Genomic DNA, 26,278 nt, shown 5'->3' with positions numbered 1-26,278 from the left:
CACATTTAACGATTGATTCTATATACATATCTTTTGTGTTTGACCTCTTCTTTTTTTATTATTATCCAGTATACATGCGTAAAGGTCTTGATAATGTTCTACACTAATGTACCCAATTGACCAATGACGCGACGACAGAGAGAGGCAGAACACAAGAGTCCATGGTGAAAGGGAACTGCAGTAGGCTCCTCTTCATCCATAAACGAGTACCAGGGATCTTGTTTGGATTCATCATCGTTGTCGTCGACAAATAACCAGTCATCCACAGATTCCAAGAGCTCATCGAATTTGGTGAATGGCTCAAAGTTGAATGATTGTGCCACCTTGATGGGTTTCATTGTACCTTCCTTTTCATTATCATCATTGCTCTCCTTCTTGATCTCGCTTGCTTCAGTTGATTTGGCTGTTGCTGTCACGCCTTTTCCTTGGGTATTTGCAAGTGCCAACGAGGAATAAAACAAATGTTGAAATGCGACATCCGATATGCATAAGGTCTTGTGATCCGTAAAGCGTATATCCAGAGCGTGCCTAATCCCCCCACATTTCAAACCCGTCAAACCATACCATAGTGACAAGAGCGCAACCTCCCCTATAATACCACCACTGTACACTTACGTTGATGAAAAGACTATCCGTACTGAATCAGCCGCGTGAGGAATGATCGATATATCGCCAATGGCACCCTTTTGAGCAATATCCACCTCCAACTTTTCAAGACAGGCCATGAAGGGTAATGTCTGGATCATGATCTGTAGAATATACGCTCTTAGTAACTTGCACACACATACAATTTCAATGAGACCATCAACGAACCTGAACAAGATAAACAAGATCGCGCTTTTCATTCAAGATGTCTTGTAGGAAAGGTGTCACACGCCAATGAGGATTTTGAGTGTACATGTGCAAAGACGTTGCTGACTCCTTGTCCTTTGGTTTTGGATGCTCGCCGTTCTCCATCATACCAAGAGATATCACATATTGACGTGCACGACCTCGACTTGGAGAATCCCATCGAATTGAACAAGAAAGGTTCTAGGATATATATGTTTGAGATACCCTCTCCCATCTGAAGCCGTGTATGTTACCTTGGCGTATGTAAATCGGAGCTCATGTGTATCAAACGATTCAAACTTGAGTTGATCCTTATATCGATCCATCCACTTTGATGATGCTAGTAAAGAAGGTTATTAGTTTTCAAACCACATAAAGCATTGTTTTTGATACTCACATTGCCTAGCAAGATAAGACATCATAAAGATACGCTCCCAATCAACAAGGAACCGGTCGATGCAATTGTCAATATCCGTATAGGTAAATGATAGCACATTGGAGACCTTGTCAAGTGAGATGTGATCTATTGGATGTGTATTAGCATGTCACCAAACCAAGCATCATATTGAAAAAAAAGCTTACCTCGAATGTCGTGAGTAGGTAATGGCATGTTTTTCCAATCAAACTTTTCTTGGATAACGACAAAGCATTCACTGCGACCGCACGCCCACCAACCAGATGCACGCATCACGACATCATTTTTCATCTCTGGTATCATCTTCTCAACCCATGGTCGAATGTGTAGCGGCACCTCCCTGTTGTTGGCAGTTGGATGACTCTCGTCCACATTTCGCATAACGCATGCTTTGAGTAGATCACGCTGTGGAACACAAAGCACTTCCATTTTCTTGGCAGCTGGATGATTGAGTACTTGAGATTCGGCTGTAGGCAGTGACTTGAGTAATGGGCGAGGTGTGAAATTGATGGATCCCCTGAGTCGCTGCAATTGCAGTTCTATCTTGCAGTTCGTGATACATGCGCTATATACGTATACATAAGTCATTGCTTGGCGACTCTTTGTCTCTCATTACTTACCGGCATAGGGAGTCCAGCTTCGCCATGAACCGCAAATTAACCGATAAACTATGTTTATGATTAGCCAAGGTATACTTGCAATTTCGTGTATCCTTCTTACTTGTCTATAATCTCTGTTGTAGATTCTTGTTGTGATGTATCCTCCAAACTTGCTTCAGTCCTCCGTCGTTTCCTTGTTACGTGTTGTGATGTAGATTGCGTATCTTGTTCTTGTTCCACGCTTGATCTTCTCCGCTTGCTGCTAGTATCACGATCCGTATCCTCATCCAGCTTAGGTAAAAAGTGCTCCTTCCACATCTCTTCATATTCGACATGCATCATATCCACAATCACTTGGAATAATCCATTTTGGTCATATGTTTTGCTATAAAGATGACGATAAGCATACCCTATCTCTGATCCAATCATCGCATTCACACTTACTTTATGCAACATAGCCATGAATAAACTTCATTTCGTACGATAGCAATCACCAGATACCAATCCTCAAATTGAACAAATTGTAGAAATACACAGTGCGACGGGTATAATGCCGGCCTTCTTGAGGCGGCTGCAGTAGCAGCAGCGGTGGTGGTGGTGGTGGTGGGTTGTGCTGCTGTGGTTGCTGATGTTGTACTTGTTGCTGGTTCGCTTGGTGTATGTGATGTAGGCAAGTCGCCAAAGAGCTTGATAAAATCATCCGGCCGTAAGGACATTTGAGATGGGGAGAATGGTTGAAGGCTGAGCTGCTTTGCAAGAGAAACGATCTCACGAATCACCACCTCGGATCGTAACCAAAGCAAGTGGCGTGCAATGTTTTCAGGATCACTGTTCAATCGTTCTTCAAGCTCCTTCAATTTGGCATCTCCTTCACCCAGCTTGTATCCAAGTTCCCGCACCTTGACACGACCTGTACGCACATCCATGGTGATGGTGATATATCGGCGGTGGCGGTATCGGATCGCAATAGATGGGATGTCCTGCTCATCATGATCCATATCATCTACGTATACAACTTAATATTCGATATACTCTTTCTCGTACTGTTCTATTTTTACCTTTGGTCTCTGTAATACGATCCACGCCAGATAACACGTTTTCAAGAGATCCTTCAATCAAATGGAGTCCATTGTCGTTCAAGAACTGCTCTTGTCCCTTGAGTAAGCTTCGGAATCGTTTAATGATACAAGTGCTGTGATGTCGTGTGACATGCCAAAGTACACGTTCAATGTTCAAATCGGATGGGTTCTAATGTCAATAAGCAATGATGAGTGGCATGGATCACGAACATCATAATCACATTCACGTACCAATAATTCCTTGTCAGCGTGCAAATTGTTGAAACCACCCCACAGGACTTCAAGTTGATTCTTGGGATATTGTAATGCCGATACCACAGCTGGCTTATCTTCTTCGTCCACTGAGGAAAGCATAGCCGATGCACCCAAGCCTGCTCGTTGTACAAGACCTCGCATATCATCTCGAACACTGATCGCCATGTTGATTTGATCCGAGTATGGTCCCTTGCGCTTTGATTTCTCATCGACAACTGAAATCTCAATCGTTGTGCTATTCTCAAGTGGTCTTCCAGCCAATTCCAACTAGAAAGGGTATTCACTGATCAATCTCCAAAAATATCACTAAAGCAGTCTCATTCCCTTATACCTGAGGATGTGCCCAATGTGCTGTAGGAGATCCACCTTTCCAATACACGAGCACCAACTTATTGCGTGTAGGGTCCATTTGCACCTTGAGTTGTTCAAGCCACCGCGTCTTTGATACCATTGTCGATTGCATGTAGATGATCTCCAATTGCATATTGAGACAAAATAGATGCAGGTAATCATGCAAGTTGACGAGTGGAAAGAATAATGGCGTTTTGGTCTGTTCGTCTTGTGGTGGTTGAGGTGGGACGAGTTGCTTTTGTGCATTCACCCGAAGATATTGTCGCTGAATTTCATTCAATGATATATCAACATCTATCACAAGGCACGTAAGTTGACATGTCCCATTGTTGATCTACCTCATCCTTTTTCTTTACCTGCAGCCCCACTTCCAACAGTCGATTTGACCTGTATATCCAACGACACGATCCACCATCGTTGTTCACTTGGCGGGCCCATCAACGTCAAAGAGACTTCAAACTCATCCTTGATTGTAAATGTGATCCGACCACTCTCTAAATCATCATAACACATGAGTTGACTTTTTTACACTATGAATCAGGGATTCACTTACCAATACGATAATGCTGCATTGGTGATGGCAAGACCTCGGTTGTCAACATCCTCATGCGAATCACGTCATTCATTTTGCGGAATGTTTCCAAGACTTCTTCATCGGTGAGTGGTGAACGTGGTACCATATCCTATAGTACACAAATAGAATAAGATGGCTGCTTTGTTTGAATGATGGTGAATCATTTATACCTTGTATTTGCTTGGCATGCGTTGATATGATCCCGTAGTAAGAACATCGACAGCGGTGGGAATATCAAAGTTGCGTATCCGTGCTCGTGGTAATTCGACGTGGATCTTGTTCAAGAAACGAGTTGCATCGTAAAAGAACTGATTTTGATTTGCCAGAAAAGCCATGATATTCTAATGCAAAAAAAGTGTTAGTGGGCCGATCGCGTATGGAGCGCGTCTTATTTTGCATGATCTGGTTACCTGACACATCTGAATATCATCCGCGTTTTCAGCCCACTTGACCAAGACTGATAATTTGAGCATTTGGTTCTGCACAAATGTGACATACTTGAGGATTTGACGCTTCTTTTCCACTTCGCCTCGTGATGATAATCTATATACGGCGTAAGCATACAAGATGGATGACAACAGTGTCGCATATCACGTACGTATCAGTCAGCGTTTGCAAATCGGCATAGGTTTTGTTGACCATTTTTCCAATAAGGACTTGAAGAGGCACCATGCTAGCCATTTCATTCTGAAGCGCGATCTTTTCGACGTTGCCATTCTGCGATGGTGTTGGATCCACAGCCTTCGAGATCACTGATTTGCCATTGATGCCGTCTTGTTGCGATGGTGAAGCTGTCGTTGTCGTCGTTGTTGTTGTCGCATGGCCGTTAGTTTCCATCAACCCCTCCTTGTCGCTCGTTTGCGAAATCGGTTGCATTATTGAATGGAAAGTATCTGTCGTCAATGCTGCAGGTGACAGGTTGGAAGAAACCGGCAAATGACCAAGACCAGAGAGGGGAGAAATGATGGGGAGGAGGAGGACAATGGAAATAGCAAAGGGGAGAGGCGGTCGTCGTTTTGCCAAAGGATGGAAAGACAAAAGACACACCCAGCCGGCGTGTTCTCTCAGCTAAATTTACCTCCGCACGCTTGAAGAGTGACTATACCTTTTACTTCCTCTCAATGATTGATTATGCAATAAATGATCCATTTCCTTGGAGGTCTTATCAACCATGTCATTCATAAGAAATATGATCACATTTGTCTTTTTGGTATGATCCCTACTGTGCGTGGTCAGCTGACACAGTGAATGGAGACCCATCATCATCAATTGAGACATGCTTAAGCACCCCACAAAGTCGATTTTATATCATGGCTTCATGGATACCATTACTGCGGTTGAGCTTCATGTGATCGATTTGCTTTCTTGATCACAACAACGTAATAAGTCAATCAAGGATGGTGGGTTGTATGTGACTGGAAGCCGTTTACCACCCTCATGCGGGACCTGTGATGGACCGGGGACATTTACGCTTATGTACTATCGATCTTTGAAACGAAAACGTGCATGAAATCTTCGAACAACGTCTTGTTTTGTGGAACTTGAGCACAGAAAGTGATTTGAGAGATGCCATCATTGTTGGATGACGGAAATTGCTACCTTCTTTTCTACTTCAGAACCTGATTTATGCATGGACAATCAATCACACCAATGCTCTCTGTAAAAGCTCCCCCATCAACCTATCAGCTCATTACCGTTTTCAACCACTCTCTGTGGTCACAGAAGTAATCACGCCCATCATGCAGGTATAAAAATGACGCATGTCGTTCATCGTTTTTTCTCTCACACATCTCTTTCTTCCCATCATCATATCACTCTTTGATTGCTGACACCTTCAAAAGCCCATGGTGAGCATCATGATTAGAGTCCTTTTTGTGAGCGATCCATGTACTCAAATGTATGATGATCTTTAGCATTTCATTGTTATCCTATCGCTTTCATTGTTATCGTTGTCATTGTGATACTGGGTTCTTGTAATAAGGTAAAATCCAATCACCATGGCAGTAACGTAACCCAGCCAACCAACCCAATAAACACAGCTCTCATCTACCCACATTTGACCATGCGCGCACCAATTTTATTTCATCATCTCGCACACTACTATATTACCAATCACCCTTCTATAGGATGCTGTATTCTATTATGAGCTTTCAAATCATTCTATGCATAATAAAAACAATCTTACGCATGAAACGGGATACGAAGTAATGTGCACGCAAGGTGAATGATATGGATGTATGCACGTGATATGGGATAGCTAAATTGGTGTGCGCGTAGTAATTCCCTTTTATTGTATTGGTAAAGCAAACTCAATAGAGAAGCTCTGATGCGCTGCTACAGGGACCAACGTTGTTATCGCTCTTGAGACGAGGATCATTGTTTTACTTTCGAGAATGCAGTATTGTGCATGCTTTGGGTAAACGACTTACACCATTTATTCCCATACGTTGACTGCTACGTTTACAACATGTTGCATGTATCCAAAAACGTTCCCTTGTTCGTTGTCGTATTTTATGATTGACGCAATAAAGGAAGGCATGTTCAACAAGTAGATGCTTAACATGTGGCATGCAAAAAGACAACCTGCAGCTTTATACCTGCGTGGATGAACAAAGCGACCTGCTTGGCTGCATCACGCACATACAGCAAAAACGCTGATGTCCGGGCACAACCTACATCAATGGAGTGGTTGCGGTGGGTGTATGTAAAAAAAGTGAATCTGTGACCATTCCGGGGTAAAGGGGTTAAAGGAGCCTATAAACAAAAGGGATAATGACGATGATGATGACGATGCTAATCATGATGTTGCAGCTGTCGTTTGTGTGTTGACGTTATAAATGGGACCAAGGTACTAATAATTGCATCATTAGCCGAGATTACACGAGGGCATCACCCTGTCGATAGGATTCATATAGACGCGTTTCATCATCATCATTGCCATTGAAACGTATGATAGGATGATGAAATGTGGTCTATGTGGCGAAAAAAAAGAATGTCGATTGAGCCTGTTGGCGGGAGGAGGGTTAGGTTTCGTGAGGATAATATCCAGAATAACGTGCTCCTAAAGCTCTATTTACATTCTTCATTGTAAGAGGACGGTGGTGGTGCGCTAAGTGTGTGTGCTGCGTGTCCTGCATGCAAGCTCAATTAGAAGTTTCGGACATGACTTGCTCTGAATCCTTTTCCCCTCTCTCACAGTGGTGGTACCTCTCTCCCTTGTTTAGCCATCCCACGCGTATCTCCTTAGACCTGGCCTGCGAGTCATTAATAGCGCTCATGCCACGAAGCACACATAGGAGAGAGAAAAAGAAAAAGAAACAAGCAGCAGTGACTTGTAGCCATGGTAAAAAAAAGGTTCCCTTGTCGTCGTTCGTTATCAGTGCATGGCCACGGGGTGGTGTGTGTACAACCGGGCACATGCCCATATCATGGGATAATTAGGCACCGGTAGTACAAAATTGGCTCGATCGTCAACACCATGTAAACATTAAAGACCCTCCATTTCTCACACCATGAATAACAAAATGATGTTGTTGTATATAAATTGATACATTTCAAGTTGATAATATCTCATATCATGACGATCATACGGAGTGTATGCAAAAAGGAGAAAGATCAAAAGAGTTTGACCCTGTATTTTCAGGAGGGATGGATGGGAGAATCACCGCGTGCTAGTTGTTTTGGTGGTTTTGCAAAAAAGCAAAAAGCAACTACGTATTTGGAAACGACAAAAAAGATGATGCATATAAGATATCAGGAGACCTTTTTTTCGTTTCTCTTGTTCTTTCTTTTTCTCCCACCCCGTTTCTGTGTTGCCTTTTGCCACCAGCATCCTTTCTCCCTTATTGCTATGAGTTCGACTCGAAAGACTAGTCGCCGTGCCACCCTTGGTACCACTGATAACAAAAAGAACGTTGCTATTGCTGCAACGCCTCGTCGATATTCGAGCTATCTCCATAACGATAACAAAGACCCCAAAGAAACGCCTATCGCTACGACAACCACCACCGCTACTACTACGAGCGTCCATCGTAAACGATCCAATACCACCACCAATCGTCGTTCATCCGTCACAGCATTGACAGCCTCTGCTCGTGCTAAGCTTGTCAATAAATACAACAATCATGAGGAAAAGACAACAGCAGCTGACACATCTGACATCAGTGGTGGTGGCAACGGCTCTCATCACAACACTAACAATCGACGTTTGTCTATCAACAAGCGATCGAGCACTCGACTTCCACGTTGTGTTACGAACAATCAACCCGAGCCCAATATGAAAGAATGTGCACAAAAACAACAACCGACCATTGATATTGATCAGCTGACTGCCCTTTTATTGAAAACTGAAACCCACCATGGTGAACAAGGCCAGGATATGGATGAACGTGCACGACGCCGACGTAGCATGCCACCGTTGCAACAACAACAAGAAAATGGTGGTGACGACGAATTTTGGAAAGAGCTGGTGGATATTAAATCACGCCTTCAAAGACTCGAGATCAATAAGCACCATGTTGTGGATGATAAGAGCTGTTCAAGTAGTACAACCACTGCAAGTTCGATCCATACACCACCAGCGATGCCATCATCTCCTCGTGTCACGGTACACCAAAAACGCCTTCAAGATGCATTAGCTTTGCTTGAGCAACAACAACCAGGGCCATTAGCCAAATCCATGTCTGTTGTAGTAAATGAGACCATTGCTATGAACCAAAAGCTATGGGCAGCTATTCCACACGATCTCAATACCGATGCTCGGTCTTTGGTAGCAATGCAAAAAAGCAGTGATATCCAGCTAAGGGAGTTGACTGAATCTTTGTATCTCATGGCAACAACTTGTACCAGCAATAATAATAACATGCCATCCCCTTTGGCCGAATCATCTTCACCACCCATCATGATGATGCCATCCCCTCAGCAACAACCACATGGCCCATCTTCCTTACCAGTGTCTCCACGTCGAGCCGCTCCACCCCAACCACCTAGTTTTGAGGAAAGCTATTATTATCGACGGCCAACAATGAGTGCATATCAATACAAGCAGCAGCAACAACAACAACAACAACCATCCTCATTACCTGCTTTACACCACCAACATCGTGCATCGTTGTCTATTGCAGCTTCTCGACCCCAAATCAAAGCAGCGGGTATTTTGGATTACTCCCCAACCACGGACTATTTCTCAGCAAGGCACAAGTATTACGAACCTAGATACAGTGGAAGCCACCTTATTCATGAAGCTTGAGGAAGCCCATGATTCTCGCTCACTTTGTGAATTCGATCCCTTATCTCTGTTGTTGTCACAGCTGTAATTTAGTATCTCTTGTAGTTTTGCCTTTGGCCATTCCATTTGTACACACACACACACACGCACGCACGCACATACACCCCCTTTGCTATTATCTTGTTTTCCTTTACACAGAGTAGTACATATTACACATGATCAAAAGCTTCTCCATAAAGTTTAATTACACCCGCCCGCATTCCATTGCTTCACTCGTAAGATATGATGTATGGTTTTATTGATGTCCTGTGTGACTCATTACAACACAAAGAGACTAGGAAACAATGATCATGCATGAAGCTATCGGGATTTGGAAGGTAGGATTGGATGATCAAAGTCGCGTTGCATACCCTCTTTCTTCTTCGCTCATCACTGATCTCGCATGTTCAACATGACAACCACCTTGCATTGCTCAATTCGATACTGTCTTTCCCTCTAATGGCGAACATGGAAGCTTCAAGGCATGGACCTGCTCATGGGAAACGCATCGGTTACCAGCACATCGAGGTGCTTTTATTTCCAATGCGTGTCGACAACGTCAACTCAACTCGTTTCGATCCAAAGTGAAAATGTGGATGTCTTCGATATGGCAAATACATGGCTGTAGTCAAGAAAGGAGTGGCGTTCCCTATACGCATGGATATCAATGTAGCCGATGCCTGGCAACCAGTTGATCTTTTGAGAGCTGGTCGATTTCAACGGATGATTCATTCATCATTCAATGAAGTTGTTCTGGTGAGCAGTAATCAAGGATCGAGTGGATTGAAGGATGAGTATGAGCTTACACCATCTTTTTAGCTCAATGTTTTGGTAATGGGATGATCATAGAATTGGCAACAATGCGATCGATTACAAGAAAAGCTGATGCATGCAGGTAGGAATTCACAACATCATAGATGTATGCCTATTTACTCATTGAATGTTATGGATCTGCATTAGGCCTTCATACAGCATGAAATCGTTCTCAAGAGCAAAGGCTTTCTTTTTACGATGCGATGCGACGAATACATGTTCCATTCTACTGGTGGGCAAAGGATCAATCTTATGGTGAGCGTATAGGACCCTGTATCCAACCAAAGGAGCTAGAGTGTAGATCGCTACTAGAATTGCATACGACATCAACGACTAAAATACATGACCTTATCCCATATTGTTATGACATCCACGTACATGCAACCATATGATTTATGCCGTTTGTGAATAAAGAAGCACCATTAAAAGTTCATTTTCACTGTGTTTCTTATGTGTGATTGATTTATCTCTACGAAAAAGACAAAGATATGGCAGGTAAACATGCACTTTTGCAAGAAGACATCGTGCGAATCACGTGACCAAATCGAAAAATGAAAAATAAGAGCAAAATTCCGCGACGGGGAATCGAACCCCGATCGTCTGTGTGAAAGACAGAAATCATAGCCATTGGACCATCGCGGATGTTGTTAATATTTTACATGCGAGTTACATGTCATTCCAAGCACCTTCCAAATTCGATTTCCGCCAATCAGATGGCAGGATTTCTCGGCCCGAAAGTCGTCGTTGAGGATTGCTGTCTCTCACTTCAGGTGCCACAAGAGGAGGTTTTTGTTGCTGGCCCGCCTGCTGCAATACACATTACTCTTCCCCAGTTTACCCTTATCACACCACCACGACATGTAACTAACTATCTACAGACCAATGTTGATCTTATTTCACCTATATAAAGTCATTGCTATATAATGTGCAGCAGCTACGAATACAAGCTATATCGTATTTTCCATTCTTTGAAGACAACAAGTGAATATAGGTCATCGAATTCAACATTATTGTATTTTCATGTGTATGAAGGATATGGTTACAATGCATCTCAAGGTCTAAGGGTTCTATTGCTGTTTACTCTTGAACCATTTCTTCACACCCATAGCAACCGTTGTACCAACAACGAGAAGTGCACCGGTAACACTGTAAACGTCAGGGTATTCGTGTAGGATAAGGATACCAAAGGCAAAGGCAAAGGCGACATCGTTCATGCGCATCAAAGTACCTACATTGAGATTGGAGAGTGAGATCAGTGGGTCCTCAATGGCAATAAAAGAAAAACTTACCTGGACCAGCAGGTGCAAGTTGAAGGCTTTTTATATGTATGCAAAAGCAGTTAGTATACCTGAAATAGGTGTTGTGATGCATAATCAACGTACCCATTGTTCAATAAGCATTGACCGATGAATGCAAGGACACCAGTCATCAAGAGCATACCATATTCCTTCCATCCTTCAGGTGCAACGTATTCTTGGAATGCAAACAGCATAGGAATTGCGGTGACGGTGGAGATAACACCAAAGTAAACGGTATGAACGAGGAAATGAGCACCTTTTCCAATCTTGCGTACAGTAACATAAGCGAAGGCTGCCATCAATGCACCAACCAATGCTGCAAGCACTGCCAATGCACGTTGCAAAGAGCCGGTTTCCATGTCATCACCACCGAATAAGAAAGTAGGCTTGGATACGAGGATTGCACCCACCATGCACAAGGTTGCACATATGCCATCGAAGAATGTAAATGCTTCACGAAGAATAAGCGCAGCAAGGATGGCTGTGAATGTGGGACTGAGGAAGAAGACCACTATGAAAAGTCATTAGCAAGGATAAGGTTGGTGTATCAATGTGTATATCCTTTATACCTGTAGCATCTGCTAATGGCAATTGTGTAATACTGTAAAAGAATAAGGCCAAACCGGTGGATCCAACGAAGCCTCGAACAAAAAGCCATTTGCGTACACCGGGTTTACCGAGAGGATTGATACCAAGCATATAACATCCTACCAAGCCAAGGGCAGCTTGAACAATCGAACGTGCAGCCACGATTTCAAATGAGGCAAATGAGGCTCCACTTAGTTTGACAAAGAGTGACATGGTCGAAAAGGCGAGAGCTGACAGTGTCATGAGGATCAAGCCAAACGCTTCCGACTTTGCATTCTGGATCCGTTGCTGCCGCTGTTGTTGTTCAGTTTGCAAAAGGGGTGTCGACTCGTTAATGACTATTTCTTGCTGCCCGTTGTTGTTGTTGCTCATTACAAATCACAGTGCGTGGTGGAAGAAGAAGACGACGACGACCGAAAAAAAAAGAGTGAGAATGCGGCAAATTCGGGCGTAACCTTAATGACAAATGACACATTCAGGAACTATTGGCCGCCCTCATCCCCCACATTATCAATTATACCAATGTCTATATTCTTTTTCTGCAATTACCAATGGTTGTGTACACACACATGATATATAAACGAGAATGCTTTTTTATAATGCGAATTGTCCATAATATCTACCACTTCATATCAGGGTTCTTTTTGAATGTCTCGTAGGTATCACGGTTAAAGAAGGAAACTTCGGTCTCGTTTTCTAAAGAAGGATGAATGAGGGTCAACCATGGTGTGTATAGATGATGATGATATATACAACTTACCAAGGCCGAGCCATGCAAGCGTGGCTGAATCATCATCAAAGATCAGGCTAGCATCATCCTCCATGTTGATAATGAGGTTTTGAGTCTAAAGGCAAGTGAGATGGGCAAGATAGAAAAGAGGAAATGCAATTGGTTGGATCTATGGTCGTTTGCTCTTCCCCCAGGGGTGTTTAGTATATGCCATACTTGGCCGTCATCTTACCTTGTGTCCATGAGCAACTGTATACAACTTGATGGTATCTATAGAAACGTAAATATACCTCACATGAGTATCCTCCCCATGCCATCCCATGTCCATCCCTATTCATCCTTTGATTTACCAAATTCAACGTTTTGATATGGCTTCCATCCAGAGGTGGTCTTGATTTCTATTCTTATATGTGAGTAAGGTCGTGTGGTGTATATACGTTTGAGTATCAAAGAAGTCTTACTCTCCCGCACAAGCGATTTCAACTCGCCAACAGTAGTCGTCTCGAGATTCAAGTGTTGTAAAACCAAGCTTTTGCAAGTACGATATTCGAATGACTTGATGCAACGCACCGTGATGGTGGCATCGGTGGTGGGACGTGTATGGCTGGTCAAGGTATCCATGGCAAAAAGATCGTGGCAAGACAAAGAAGGGCTTCTACCGGAAAAAACAACCGACTTCTCCAAAGTGATGTGATTGGGTTGTTCTAGAAGATCCCAGCCTCTCATTTTCTTCCCCAGCCGGGTTGCTAGCATGAATTTCAAGGCACCACACCAACCGTTGAGGTCTTGGATAGGATGGAATAAAAAGGATCATCGTATGGTGATGTTCAATTTAAACATAAGACATATACTCGTCTTCTATGCGTTCAGATGGTCTTTAAATGTAGCATGATCGTTTATTGATGAATGAGTACTAGATCATACATTTCCGCAATATGTAATAAATGTTTTTGTTAGGCTGCAATAAAGAGAGATAGTATGCAAGTCCCACCACGCAGGCAACAAGGACGATGATCAATGGGGGACATTAAAACCGCCAATAGGAGTATTCTGATCCCGTATAATAAGGTTGTGGAGACATCGTGGGTTGTATCATTGTGTCTGTGGGCGGCGGCGAGGTCTGGTGACTTGGATTCATCATTTCAGGTACAAAGTATGGGCTCGCTAGAGGGCTTCCTGCTATCCATATGTTATAACATCATAGATCAATAAGCGACACCTTTCGAGCATGATACAGTTGTAACGTACCATTGACAACATAGTAACCTTGGTATTCATGGGGTTCTTGTTGCTGTTGAAAGCCTTCGTTGTGAGAAGGTGAAGGGGGTATTGCTGATGGAGTATCATTCTCTGGTAAAAGGGGTGTATCTATCCATCAAAAACAATCTTAGCCAATCCTCTCGCCTTTGCGTCATCTGGTAGTACTTACAAAGAAATGCCGTGTTGTATGCTTCAGGGCTGTATTGTGGATTTAATGGCGTTCCCGTTCCTGTGAATGATTGTATGGCAGAGAATGCTGGTGATGTCAAATTGTTGCGTGCAACCTAAAAAAGTATTCAAGTGGGTCAAATCGCTGCTACTGCGTATCTTACTAGACAATGATTTGTATGCTCCTACCTGAGGATCCGTTGTGGCGTATGTAGAGGTACGTTCATATGATGTAGTAGGTGTTGTTGTCGGGTTCATGGATGATGGTGTATATCGCTTTGTAAATATGGGAGGAAAGGATAAGCATAAAAAGACAATGCATCATCACACAAAAGCTTGTTGGCTCACATGTGGGTACTGGTATTGAATGTAGTTGTAAGAAGGCGTAAATTGCTGCTGATTGTAGCTGTAGCCATTCTCGATTGCATCGTCCATGAATTGCATGATGTATTGTGTCGTACCAAACGGCCAAGTAGGACCTACCGATCCATGATAAGTGATTGCCTCCTCACATACTAAGCCAGAGACCCTTACCAATGGCATGAGCTGGCATTTCGACGTCGTTTTTGGAAAAAGGGTGCTTGAATACTTCATCCACGGTCAGGTGATTTGTGTCCACATCCTTCAACGTTGATCGATGATCCATGGGAAAGAGCAATGATAGAGACGCAGCACCACTACCACGGTTTCTCGCCTAGCAATCCTTTTAGTCACTGGTACATCAACGAGAAAACACATATAACATGTAACTTACCGCAAGGAACTCTTGTATTTCAGGATCAGGTATGAATTCTTCAGCGTGGACGTTGAACTCAAAAGGGCGCTTTTTCTTCTTGCTGGTGGTTCTTTTGGCTGTGGTAGTCGTGGTGTTTTGCCGTGATTCGTATAGTTGCTCAAAGACCTCATTATCCAACACGCCGGCTGACTGATTTTGTTTTGACAGCAATGGTTCGATATCAGCAGGGATTGGAAAATTGAGCTTGAAAGTCTGATGGAATCTGACGAGCTCGGCAAGATGCTTCTCCTTGTCCTTCATCTTATGCGCATACTTTTCCGCGTAACGCTTTCCTCTCAACATCCGGGAATAATGGCATAACGGCTTGGACACCGATTGCTCATGAACCTGAAGACCCAACATTAGATGACATGCTAATTTGATCATGTATTCCCGATACTTTTACCTTTTCCTTCCTCTTGTCACAAGCACAAATGTGGTTGGTCATAGGAGATGGTGCAACAAAGTGTGGGATGGTTGATTCGTCAAGATGCGTAGAGTGGCAGATGAAATCATGTTCCATAGCTGGGAACACCTTCACCTTGTGATTGATAAAATAATCAGCAGGAGCACGAGTAGGACGAGTTGCCGCCACGCTGTGTCTGTTCTCCTCATCCATACGATCTTCATCCACTAGTTGACCACATTTGTCCGATTCATGTGTACTCATTACTGAAGACTAAAAGGAAAATAAGTGTAAGAAGGCTAATGAATGCATAGTAGTTGGTTCATGACTTGCCTTCTCCTCTTGTTCAATTTCGTTTGCGTATCGTTCAAGTTCCTCGTAGTCATATTCAGTGCGATCCAGAAATTCGGTGAGAGATTCATCGTCATCATCGTCAAAGGCCGTCTTTATCTCAAATGGCTTGTTGCTGAATGAGGTATTGTCATCATCATTGTCATCCAGGAAAATCAAATCGCCAGCAACCTTGTCGTCCCATTCATGCAGCTCGCATTGTTCTCCGAATTCGACTTGATCTCCGCAGCAGCTGTTTTCATTATCCACTATCAAATCTGACAACTGATCAATACCCAACGCTATCTCCATTTCATCGTATGTACATACCATCATCCATGATTGAACTCATAATCGAGACCAAATCTTTGTTCATGATCAAAATGGATGGTGACGCCGCAGCTGTTTGGACGCGTGATGATGTTACAGTGATGGGATCATTGAGAACAATACCAAGCTCGCCCTGAGTCGATCCACTGTAAAGTATCCCCTCGTATTTGGAACCATTCTTGACCGACACTTGAACACGGCTCCCCTACCATGTAATGACAAAAGTAATCAGGCCACTTGTACTTGTCTTCCTTCCTTCCTATCTCTCCTTGATAATCGATATATTACAGTCAACTTGGCGATCAAAAAGAGGATGCGATCGTGGCCCTCAGGCATGTCTTTGATAGGACGCTGCCGTTTACTGTGTAAGGTTCCATAGCTGTTGTGCGGATCGCCATTTCTGCAGCTGCCACTGTTGTCATTCGACGATTGGCTCGAGCCACGACTACGGATCGTTGTTACATTCAAAGACCTCTTTCAATGAGCTCCAAAAGAATACACACCTTGGCATGGACCATGGAGGAGACGACGATTCTGTTTTGCTGCTGCTTTGTTGTTGATCGATTGACGCCATGTTGATCCAAGGCTCGAAAAGGCGTGCACAATGAGCGTCGGTTGCTGAAGTGTCCAACGGGGATAGGAAAAGAGCGCGTTTGAGGAAAAAGAGCAGCAGGCGGAAGAATGAAAAGGATCGCTTGACAACATCCACAGAATGTGTGCACACACATGAATCCATCACTGATCAGATGCCATCTACAAGGCCTCACTCGACGCATTTTTATCATACTCTTCACCACATAGCTATGACAAGAAACAACACACCCACTTTACACATATTCCATCTTCATCCACTTCCATCAATTCATATCTGACGTGATTGACCTACTTTATATCCTCCCATACATTATCGTTTAATACAACTATTGTATCATCATAACAAGGTGTATTATCATAACAAGGACGCTTGAATGAGAATCTGTTTGTTGAGGAGACAATGGTGCCTTGTTTAGTATAGCGAAAGATCATAGAGTCATGAGGATAAGAACTAGGAGGTATTGGAAGTGGAATCATTATTGCTGCCGCCAACTACCAAAATTGGATGCCTTTTTATCCACAATCTGCATCCTACCAAGCAATCATACACTAGCACAATGAAAATTGACCCTTGTGTATGGTTTACCTCATGTTGTTACTTGAGCCTCCCCCACCTTGAGTAGGGTCTTTGTTGCCAAGTTTGATTGTTCTTTTGCAGATGATTAACAGCATCCTACACATCTAGTGAAGTACCTGCAGCATCATCAAACTACAGCTTCGCATACCTTTGCATACGTATGCATTCACTTGCATTGTGCCATACATGCCGCCGATCACGTCCTTTCCTACACCTCTCTCAAATCATCAACAGAGCAAATGTAAAAGCATTGGTATACGTGCTTTAGAGATAAACAACATCTTGAAAAAGCGATTCATCATTCTACTACCCTCATTACATATCATGATGGTGCACTACGCTCATTAAAGGGCGACCATTAGATGCTTGTGTCTATTCTGTAGAATGCATGTAAAGCATTTGGGAGGTCCGTATCCATGGCAACATCGATGATGAATTAGAATCCCGGAAGCATCGATTAGAGAGGAGTTGTTTACTGACATTCCTGATCTGCTGCATGGCTGTTGTTTCAAAACAATCGTCAAAAAGGGCGACTTTGATCTAAACAACCATGCATCAACAACGAGATCGGCTGTTGTGCGCTCACACATGAACACGCATGATCTCGCATCATGCATTTGAGTTACTAGGGAATAACTTGCACCATGAGCGGTTTCTGATGACACATTACATTCTAGCAATATCATCACGAACATGCACAATTGCACGTTTCGGAAAAGTTTTGCCAGTCAAATGAGCAGCTTCATGGATCATTCAAGAAGGCTTGCTTGTTAGAGATCGTAATTCCTTTTGATGGACGAAGAAACGCGTTGCATACCAAAAGTCATCATGCTAGTGCATGTATGTTTACCGTACTGCTGGTGATCTACTGCTCTAATCCAGAAGAGGGAAACGAGACATACCCCATTGCACACCGATGGTCGGCTAAGATTAGCCGACTGGTGCCGATGTGTAACTTATTTTGTGGACGCTAGATCGGTATGCAAAACGGGCTCCCCCAAATATAAGCACGTTTGGATCTACGAGGAGGGAAAAAACTTGCTTTTTTGATCCGCATTTTTTTATCAACAACATCATCATTAAGCCATTGTATGCGATTCGACTTTAATTTATCGTTTATTTGAATTGCTTAATTATTCTACTATCATCATCGTCCAATGTCCACCGACGATACTACGCTTCAACAACAACAAATCGCTGCTGCCAGTACTTGGCATACACAATCGGTGGAGTCGGTCATTGACTCCTTGCATACGGATATCAAGAAAGGCCTGACGGAGGATGATGTCAAGACCCGTCAATCGCAATACGGCCTGAACGAGCTTGCCACCAACAATGGAGCATCGTGGATCAAGATCTTGTTGCGACAAGCGATCGATATCATGAATTGGATCTTTGTTGCACTCGGCATTGTATGCTATGTGATGAGTGATTACATCACTGGTACTTTGTTGATTGCCCTTGGCATTGCCAATTTGATCATGTGTTTTGCACAAGAATATGCGGCTGAACAAACGCTGGCGGCCTTGCGCAATTTGTCATCTCCCACAGCCACTGTGTTGCGTGGTGGACACGAGACAACCATTGCAAGCAAAGAATTGGTCCCTGGTGATGTGTTGTTGGTTCAAGAAGGCGATACGGTTGCTGCTGATGCTCGATTGATTTACATATCGAACCTCGAAGTGGATGAAGCCTTGCTCACGGGTGAATCCTTGCCTGTTCAAAAGCAGCTTGTGGTGATTGATAATATTGGTAAGTTATACCACGTGTGGGTGTGTGGGTGCTCATGTGAAGTATGTGTTGTACTCATTTATCGGCAAAGATGAGCCGGTCGGTGATCGGATCAATATGGTGTACAGCTCCACGGTGGTAACCAAGGGACGTGGAAGAGCCATTGTGACAGCCACAGCCATGCAAACGGAAATCGGCAAGGTCGCACAAAAATTAAATGATGCTGGTGATGCGGATCGTACAAGACTCCAAACAAGCCTTAATCGAATGTACATTGGCCTCACCGTATTGGCTGGTATCTTTGTCATTATTGTGTTGGCAAGTGTCAAGTTCCAAACGAATTATGATGTGGGCATGTACGCCATGACAACGGCCATGTCAGTGCTTCCAGCTGGTTTGACTACTGTTCTTACTGTTACGCTTGTCCTTGGTGGTCGACAAATGTCAAAGCGCAAGGCTCTTGTTCGGAGACTCAAGGTGCTTGAAACGCTTGGATCATTGACCAATATCTTTTCGGATAAAACTGGAACATTGACTTTGGCACGTATGGTGGTTGTCAGGTTTTGGACCCCTGATGAAGGCTTTGTGTACATGACATCCAACGGCTTGGCTCCAGAGGGAAATGCTTACAAGGTTGGATCAGCTGACGAGATTCCTAATGACAACGGTGACCAGGAAAAGACCCATGCTGCTCTTGATAAGGTGGATCTCAGCAACACAATGGAGCAGCTTGTGCAGTGTGCAGCTTTATGTAATCTATCAAGCATTCGTCGTCGTGAAGAAACCCAACAAGAAAACAACAAGCCAAAGGAGGAAGCATTGGATGAGAAGAAGCAATCGAAAAAGAAGCATGGCAATGACGAAGAAGAAGAAGAAGAAGAAGAAGAAGAAGAAGAGGATATCGATTCATCTGATGGCTGGATCCCTAGTGGTGCACCAACCGAAGTGGCATTGCAAGTATTCGCACACAAGTTTGATCGTGGCAAACCAACACTTGAATCTCAAGGATGGGAATTTATTGAAGAACATCAATTTGATTCAACTGTGAAGCGTATGGCAACCGTGTATCATCATCAACCTAGCGAACGCTACATTGCTTTTGTCAAAGGTGCCACCGAACGCATTCTTCCCTTATGTACATCTGGTTTACCCAAGGATCCTGATAGGGTGATGCGTACTGTGGATGAATTGGCTTCGCAAGGTCTACGTGTTATTGCATTGGCGTGTCGTCGTCTACCCGATGATATCAAACGTGAGCAAGCAAAGGCCATGAGTCGAGAAGAAGTGGAATCCGATTTGGAGTTTCTTGGTTTGACAGGCATTTATGATCCACCACGTGCTGAATCACGTCAAGCTGTACGCGAAGCCCATCGTGCTGGTATCATGGTGCACATGTTGACAGGTGATCATCCAGCCACTGCTACTGCTATTGCCAAGGAGATCCATATCCTCAATGCTCAAGCCATGAAACAAGTCGATGAATTGGTGATGACAGGTCCACAATTTGATGCCTTGTCAGATGAACAAGTGGATGCCCTCGAACGTCTTCCTTTGGTGGTGGCTCGTTGCTCTCCCGAGACAAAGGTCAAAATGATTGAAGCTGCTCAACGTCGACAACTCATTTCTGCCATGACCGGTGATGGTGTCAACGATTCTCCTTCCTTGCGCATTGCTGATGTGGGTATCGCCATGGGCAAGAATGGCAGCGATGTGGCCAAACAAGCATCCGATATCATTCTCACTGATGATAACTTTGCCACCATCATTCGCGCTGTTGCTGAAGGCCGTCGCATCTATCAAAACATGCAGCGTTTCTTGTTGTACTTTTACATTGTTCTCTTTGCTGGCGCCGTCTACTTGCTCATTGGTCTTGCTTTCCGTGATCCTGAAAATAGCACAGCTGCACCCATTTCCACTCTACAAATGGTGTTTTTCTATGTTGGTAAGTGAAATGGATTGTTATGTATTATGGATACGTAACTAAATGACAATGATAATACTAGCTGTTACTCCTCCTGCTGGTCTTTTAAGTTGGCAACCTGCATCGCCCGATATCATGAAGCAACCACCACGTCCACCTACAGAGAGCTTGTTCAACCGTGAAATCATCATGGATGCGGTGTTTTATGCGGTATTGCTTGGTGCATTGTGCATTATCTCCTTTGTGATCCCGCTTTACGTGCTAAGCGACGGCTACGGCGTTCAAGGTGTTGGATGTGATGGGAAATACCAACCTGGTCTATGCGATCCATTCTTCCGAGCTCGATCCACGCTGATGATGACTGTCATTCTTGGTTCCTTTGTTGTCATGATGCATTGTCGTAGCTACCGTGGTGTTGAATGTGGATGGAAGGGTATCAAGGAAACTCTCTTGTCACGTACTCTTCAATATACCTTCCTCTTTGACATGGTGGCTGGTTGTATATTCATGTACGTCCCTGAGGTCAACACCGAAGCATTCCGTATCCTTGGTATCACATGGGAATGGGGAATCGTGGTTGGATTTGTGCTGCTCTTTGCTATTGCAGGTGAAGGATATAAATGGATGAAGCGTCATTTCCTCAAGCCCCTTGCTTCCCATCCCGTCGATGAACTCTTATTTTAGATTCCAATCATTCTCTGTATTCATCATCTTTAATGCGCTGTAATAAATTTCCAACATGTACAACAGAAGATGTCATTTAATTAATGGAAAAGTTGGAGGGATTGGTGCCTTCTTCACGTTCAGTGTCCCATTTTTCAATCTAAGAGAAACCTGGGTTAGTTTGACTGATGATGAAAAAAAGTGGCGTGATAATCGATGCAACGATCGCTTACCCATTCATTAGGACACAAGCTGTGGAAGGCACGATAAAACTGCTTGCAGGGCTCAAAATCCTCACCACGGGCGTTGACACACTTGTAGTAATCGACATAGTTTTGCCAGCAGCTAAGTAGTAGCATAGTCGTGTTACGCGTAAAATGGAACCTGACCGCATACATATGCATCCCATCCATGGCACTTACTGCTTCGTCTGGTTGGTATTAGGGAACCTGTTGTTGTTGTAAAGAAAGAGTGAGTACATTTCACGCGTCATTGGGATAGGCGATGGGCGACATACCGAGCATCGAAAGCAGCTTTAGTATTGAAAAAGAGTGAGCGCGTGTCAGTCTGAGAGGTTACGCTACAACAGCATCGTTGTCATTGAACCACTTACCAGTTCTCAATTTGAGCTTTTGGTCGGCTTCAGACATTGCGTTGGGTGCTTGGGAGTAAAGAAAAGGACAAAAAAAGAGAAAGATAGAAAGGAGTAGGATGGCCCATTCCAATTCTCCCTCCCCACATGGTGCGTGCCAACGACGTTACACAAGGGTCGATTTCAATCACTTCCACACATACATATACACACATGAATGTTGTTCAAGTAGATATGGATTATGGATTTACTATGTATAAAAGTAGATGCTTGGAGGTGCGGATACAATAAAAGTATTTGACGCGGTCATTTTTCACTAGACTACACTATTGGTTCCATGCTCAACATTGGCTGTATTATCGTAGTTTTGTTCGGCCCATTGAGCCGCTCGTCCTCCACCCGCATGACTATCCATAGAATCGTCCAATGCTTGGCGTTTCATATTGCTTGGAGGCTCCACACCAGGTACAAATTGTAGGATGCAAAAAGCGACACCGCATACAGCCACCTAATATTACCCAAGATGAATGAACCCATGTCTACTTTTTCCTTTCTTGACTCCTGCTCACTTACAATGACACCCGAAGCAATGGCCAGCGGAATATAGTTGAGAATAATGCATCCAATGCTACATAAGGTCCATCAGTAAACCTCTATCTTACCAGCCAGCCATAATGACTTACAAGATGTAGACTATTATCATACGCATAAAAATGTCAATCATAATGATACATACTCAAGGACAACAACCATAAAAGATGATGACTTACATAGTCCACGTCCCAAGAATGAGAACATGTATGATACATGCTGGGTAATGATGGATGGTAACCGGAATTCAAATACAAACACCATGACACCAAAGACAATGCAGTAAATGCCTCGAATAAATTGTGGGAATCCTAACATGATGATGACGATGATGCTGTTGTGAGCTTACGATATGATGGTTGTTACGAAAGAACTCACCTCCGGTCAAAATTACACATACACCACCTATCACCATAAAGCAGGCGACAATGATGTTGATGATACGAAAAACGAGGCTATGGTTGATATGCTCCTTTAGATTGTCTATGATGCTCATTGTTGAGGGAAAACAGTTTGTTTGTGGAAAAGGGAGAAAGAAAAAGAAGAACAGGGCGTGTGCAAGGTGGTCATTGTGTGTTTCGCTCTCGCATAAAACATCCCGAGGTAATTTTCGGGTCGCCCACATGACCCGTACGCATGATAAAAGTACTACAGTAGTATCACACACCCAACATATATACACCCCTTCTATAATCACTAGATGCCTTGCATGAAAGAATGTGCTATGATGAAAGTACGTGGTGATCAAAAATATGACAAGTGAGGGTGCTGACATCAACACGACGTTATTTCTTGCTGAACCCGCATCACCTGATCTTTGGGATGCTGCATTTTTAACCAACCAATACCAACCCCAACACTCTCTTTGCTTCTCTTTCATGTTTCGCATTATTGTAGCAGCTGATGACACCCCCGTTTCCAGAAAAGCCATTAGCTATGGTTTACGTCTACACGAGTCAATACCACAAAGTAGCATCCAATTCGTCTTTGCTGTAGGGCTCAATCCAACTTCCAATACTAGCATCAACCTCTTGTACGTAAGAAACACAAATATACGTAATGACCAGCACTCATCGACATGGCTTCCATTTATAGAGGTTCTCTAGATCGTACAAATAACCTTGAGATCGAACATGATGCTCATAATACCGAGAATGCATTACGACAACGACTACCCGACAAAGCGGACCTCCAAGTTATTACCGGGGAGCAATCTGTAGAGAAGCTCATTGAGGACTACATCAACACCAATCCACCCGATATTCTAATTATGGGATCATCCAATCGCACCGGGCTTGAAAAGTATGGCATTGCATAATATGGAGGTGGGATATTTTATAGGCTAACGAGGAGGATACGTGTGCACATAGATGGGTCCTTGGTTCTGTTAGTGATCATTGTATTCATCATTGTCATTGTCCGGTCACCATCATTAAAGCATAGCACGTCTTGTCTTTATTTAGGGCTCTGAGCCAAAAAGCTGTTTCAACATGGGATGTCGTGAAGCATTATCGTGTCTATTATCATGCGTCCATATTTTAACATCCGCACCTGTCGTTACAGGTGGCGGCAAGCCAATGGCTGTTGTTGGATCATCATTACCATGTAAAGTGTAAAATGGCACACACCCTTCGTGAGGATCATAGCTTTTATTTACGTGTACTTATTGTCTATCGTGAGGATGATGATAATGATGGGTGGATGGTGTGTATAGGGTAATTGAGTGGCCTCAGTGTAATAGCAGTAGGGGATTTAAACTTGGGGGTCAGCAGCTCCACGACTTGAGACAACGCTTCTCTTCTTTTTCTCCCACCTTTCCTTATTCCATTCACGACATCTCGATCAAGGTAATGTATTATAAAAGAGTGCTCTTGTTGGCTGTGAGGTGTTAATGTAGTTCTGAACCTGCATTGTCAGGGAGTGAGTGTGTCCAAGTGCTGAGGAATGAGCGTGGTTGGTGGTTGGTGGTTGCCATGGCGATATTGTTGCTTCCTTTTGCTCGTTGCTATTCCCACTCTACGCTTGGTGTCAACAGGTACATTCAGAGTCCAATGTTGCAGCCGAATTGGTTCCATTGACGCGTCAGCTTGTATAGAGGGCAAGTTTGGTTTCAAGACGTTGGCTGGTTTGGCGTTTTGTTTCGGCTCAACTATACTACACCATGGTTTTCGGTTTCCAGTAACCAACAACAACGGGTCTTTGTGTATATGGAAAAGGCAAGTACAATGAAACAAACAATGAAAAGGGTGTTTATTGTGTGTGAGAGTGTGTGCTAATAATGAATTGAATAGGTTTCTTTGGCCAGGCAATGCAACTTGGGGGCATCATCATCATCTCTTTGGGTTCAAGTCCCAGCCTGTATCAAGTGGTCGCTGCGTCGCTCTGCACTAGCCGAGTGTGCTGGAAAAGCTTCTTGGAACGCGTCCAGGGCTCTATAGGCCTGCGTTGAGTTGAGGATGGGTCGATGACGATGGATTTTTGGAAGAGCATGGTCACCGTGTTGAGGTAAAAGGGATTTGCAACAGCTCGTGAATGTGTTGAATGAACATGCTCTTCTCGTGATAGGCTCGTTCCTTCCCTTTGAGGATTTCTTTTCATGAGGTCGAAAATGATTGGAAGGATTGGGGATCATTCTTTCTTTGGAGAGGATGAATGAGGACAACTATGAGCCTGGACTCTACGTAAGTGATGTCCTTCCTTGCTAACTTGGCTGCTTTCTTATTTATAGAGACGACGATTACGATGATTACCACATACACAACAATGGCGATTACGATGATAACGACATTCACAACAATAACAATGATAACGACAACGAGATTCAAAAGGAAACCTGCAAGATCCCATTCTTTTCTACTGCGTGTTTTGGATATTGGTGACGAGCAGATTGACGACTGTAGACAAGTACGAGTACGAATACGAATGATGACCGAAGACGAAGACGAGGATGGTGGCACTACTTGGACTTTGCTAGCTTGTGGATTACATAATGTAGCTTGGAAGATGGAATAATAAAGGTGGTTCGCTTAATATGGTTCATGCAAGAAGTATATGCCTTTGGTGATACAATAAGGAGGAGTGGGATGACCTTGAGAAGAGAAAAAGTGAACCATCAATAACATCTTACTGCCATGTCCGTGCGCACTGAATTCATTATTGGGTCTACATGTACAAGTTGGTTTATGCAGCTCGACCTTTCCCTACATCCAAATGTGTTATGGAACCATTATTATTGCCATTGACACACCTTCCTTATTGGATGATGTATACCCCAACTTACATACATACCTTCCTAGAGACAATCATCACCACCATCCATTTGTGCAACAACCTGTGAAGGACGTGCGCGTGTAACCACCACGTGCCATTTCACTCAGTTCTCCATCTTTCCGTTAATGCAGCCGACACCATCCAGCATCCACTAGGAGAAAGCAACTCCACCACGCTTACAGCATATGTAAAACATAAAGGTGCCTGTATCTCCAAACTTTACAATCAAACGTGGGCTCTTTAATAGATCAACGTGCTCGTCGGGGTCAAA

At 43.5% G+C, this 26,278-nt stretch overlaps 9 protein-coding genes and 1 non-coding gene across 10 annotated transcripts; 3 read left to right on the top strand and 7 right to left on the bottom strand.

Moving 5' to 3' along the window:
- Window positions 1–98: 98 nt before the first annotated feature.
- On the bottom strand, window positions 99–4,980 carry O0I10_003490 (uncharacterized protein; the record flags this gene model as incomplete). The annotated part of the gene is made up of 17 exons (XM_058483560.1): window positions 99–528; window positions 616–749; window positions 814–1,032; window positions 1,086–1,171; window positions 1,229–1,354; window positions 1,414–1,811; window positions 1,867–1,914; window positions 1,967–2,230; window positions 2,290–2,848; window positions 2,904–3,093; window positions 3,156–3,446; window positions 3,511–3,824; window positions 3,887–4,024; window positions 4,084–4,213; window positions 4,275–4,445; window positions 4,515–4,647; window positions 4,703–4,980. The coding sequence occupies 17 exons, from the start codon at window positions 4,978–4,980 to the stop codon at window positions 99–101; spliced, it is 3,909 nt and encodes a 1,302-aa protein (XP_058345759.1).
- A 2,974-nt stretch (window positions 4,981–7,954) lies between these two features.
- Window positions 7,955–9,352, top strand: O0I10_003489 (uncharacterized protein; the record flags this gene model as incomplete). The annotated part of the gene is made up of 1 exon (XM_058483559.1): window positions 7,955–9,352. The coding sequence occupies one exon, from the start codon at window positions 7,955–7,957 to the stop codon at window positions 9,350–9,352; it is 1,398 nt and encodes a 465-aa protein (XP_058345758.1).
- Window positions 9,353–10,753: 1,401 nt separating this feature from the next.
- Window positions 10,754–10,825, bottom strand: O0I10_003488. The gene has a single exon. It is a non-coding gene; the product is annotated as a tRNA-Glu (tRNA).
- A 425-nt stretch (window positions 10,826–11,250) lies between these two features.
- On the bottom strand, window positions 11,251–12,441 carry O0I10_003487 (uncharacterized protein; the record flags this gene model as incomplete). Its single annotated transcript, XM_058483558.1, has 4 exons — window positions 11,251–11,411; window positions 11,473–11,498; window positions 11,566–11,992; window positions 12,051–12,441. 4 exons carry the CDS (start codon window positions 12,439–12,441, stop codon window positions 11,251–11,253), a joined length of 1,005 nt encoding a protein of 334 aa, XP_058345757.1.
- A 247-nt stretch (window positions 12,442–12,688) lies between these two features.
- Window positions 12,689–13,420, bottom strand: O0I10_003486 (uncharacterized protein; the record flags this gene model as incomplete). The annotated part of the gene is made up of 5 exons (XM_058483557.1): window positions 12,689–12,765; window positions 12,830–12,914; window positions 13,032–13,069; window positions 13,150–13,197; window positions 13,261–13,420. The coding sequence occupies 5 exons, from the start codon at window positions 13,418–13,420 to the stop codon at window positions 12,689–12,691; spliced, it is 408 nt and encodes a 135-aa protein (XP_058345756.1).
- A 406-nt stretch (window positions 13,421–13,826) lies between these two features.
- On the bottom strand, window positions 13,827–16,642 carry O0I10_003485 (uncharacterized protein; the record flags this gene model as incomplete). The annotated part of the gene is made up of 12 exons (XM_058483556.1): window positions 13,827–13,978; window positions 14,048–14,167; window positions 14,229–14,343; window positions 14,417–14,503; window positions 14,576–14,706; window positions 14,762–14,921; window positions 14,982–15,350; window positions 15,409–15,681; window positions 15,742–16,007; window positions 16,069–16,273; window positions 16,357–16,513; window positions 16,572–16,642. The coding sequence occupies 12 exons, from the start codon at window positions 16,640–16,642 to the stop codon at window positions 13,827–13,829; spliced, it is 2,106 nt and encodes a 701-aa protein (XP_058345755.1).
- A 1,754-nt stretch (window positions 16,643–18,396) lies between these two features.
- Window positions 18,397–21,575, top strand: O0I10_003484 (potassium/sodium efflux P-type ATPase, fungal-type; the record flags this gene model as incomplete). The annotated part of the gene is made up of 3 exons (XM_058483555.1): window positions 18,397–18,991; window positions 19,062–20,912; window positions 20,974–21,575. 3 exons carry the CDS (start codon window positions 18,397–18,399, stop codon window positions 21,573–21,575), a joined length of 3,048 nt encoding a protein of 1,015 aa, XP_058345754.1.
- A 76-nt stretch (window positions 21,576–21,651) lies between these two features.
- Window positions 21,652–22,204, bottom strand: O0I10_003483 (uncharacterized protein; the record flags this gene model as incomplete). The annotated part of the gene is made up of 5 exons (XM_058483554.1): window positions 21,652–21,714; window positions 21,788–21,899; window positions 21,977–22,003; window positions 22,072–22,087; window positions 22,168–22,204. 5 exons carry the CDS (start codon window positions 22,202–22,204, stop codon window positions 21,652–21,654), a joined length of 255 nt encoding a protein of 84 aa, XP_058345753.1.
- A 258-nt stretch (window positions 22,205–22,462) lies between these two features.
- O0I10_003482 (uncharacterized protein) lies at window positions 22,463–23,233 on the bottom strand (the record flags this gene model as incomplete). The annotated part of the gene is made up of 5 exons (XM_058483553.1): window positions 22,463–22,654; window positions 22,720–22,774; window positions 22,830–22,839; window positions 22,917–23,048; window positions 23,116–23,233. 5 exons carry the CDS (start codon window positions 23,231–23,233, stop codon window positions 22,463–22,465), a joined length of 507 nt encoding a protein of 168 aa, XP_058345752.1.
- Window positions 23,234–23,489: 256 nt separating this feature from the next.
- O0I10_003481 (uncharacterized protein) lies at window positions 23,490–24,055 on the top strand (the record flags this gene model as incomplete). The annotated part of the gene is made up of 2 exons (XM_058483552.1): window positions 23,490–23,770; window positions 23,833–24,055. The coding sequence occupies 2 exons, from the start codon at window positions 23,490–23,492 to the stop codon at window positions 24,053–24,055; spliced, it is 504 nt and encodes a 167-aa protein (XP_058345751.1).
- Window positions 24,056–26,278: the final 2,223 nt, after the last annotated feature.

Source organism: Lichtheimia ornata, assembly GCF_029851405.1.
Source record: "Lichtheimia ornata isolate CBS 291.66 chromosome Unknown scaffold00011, whole genome shotgun sequence".
NCBI classification, from domain to species: Eukaryota; Fungi; Mucoromycota; class Mucoromycetes; order Mucorales; family Lichtheimiaceae; genus Lichtheimia; species Lichtheimia ornata.
The sequence above is the reverse complement of the archived record's forward strand: the minus strand, read 5'-3'. Positions and strand labels throughout refer to the sequence as shown.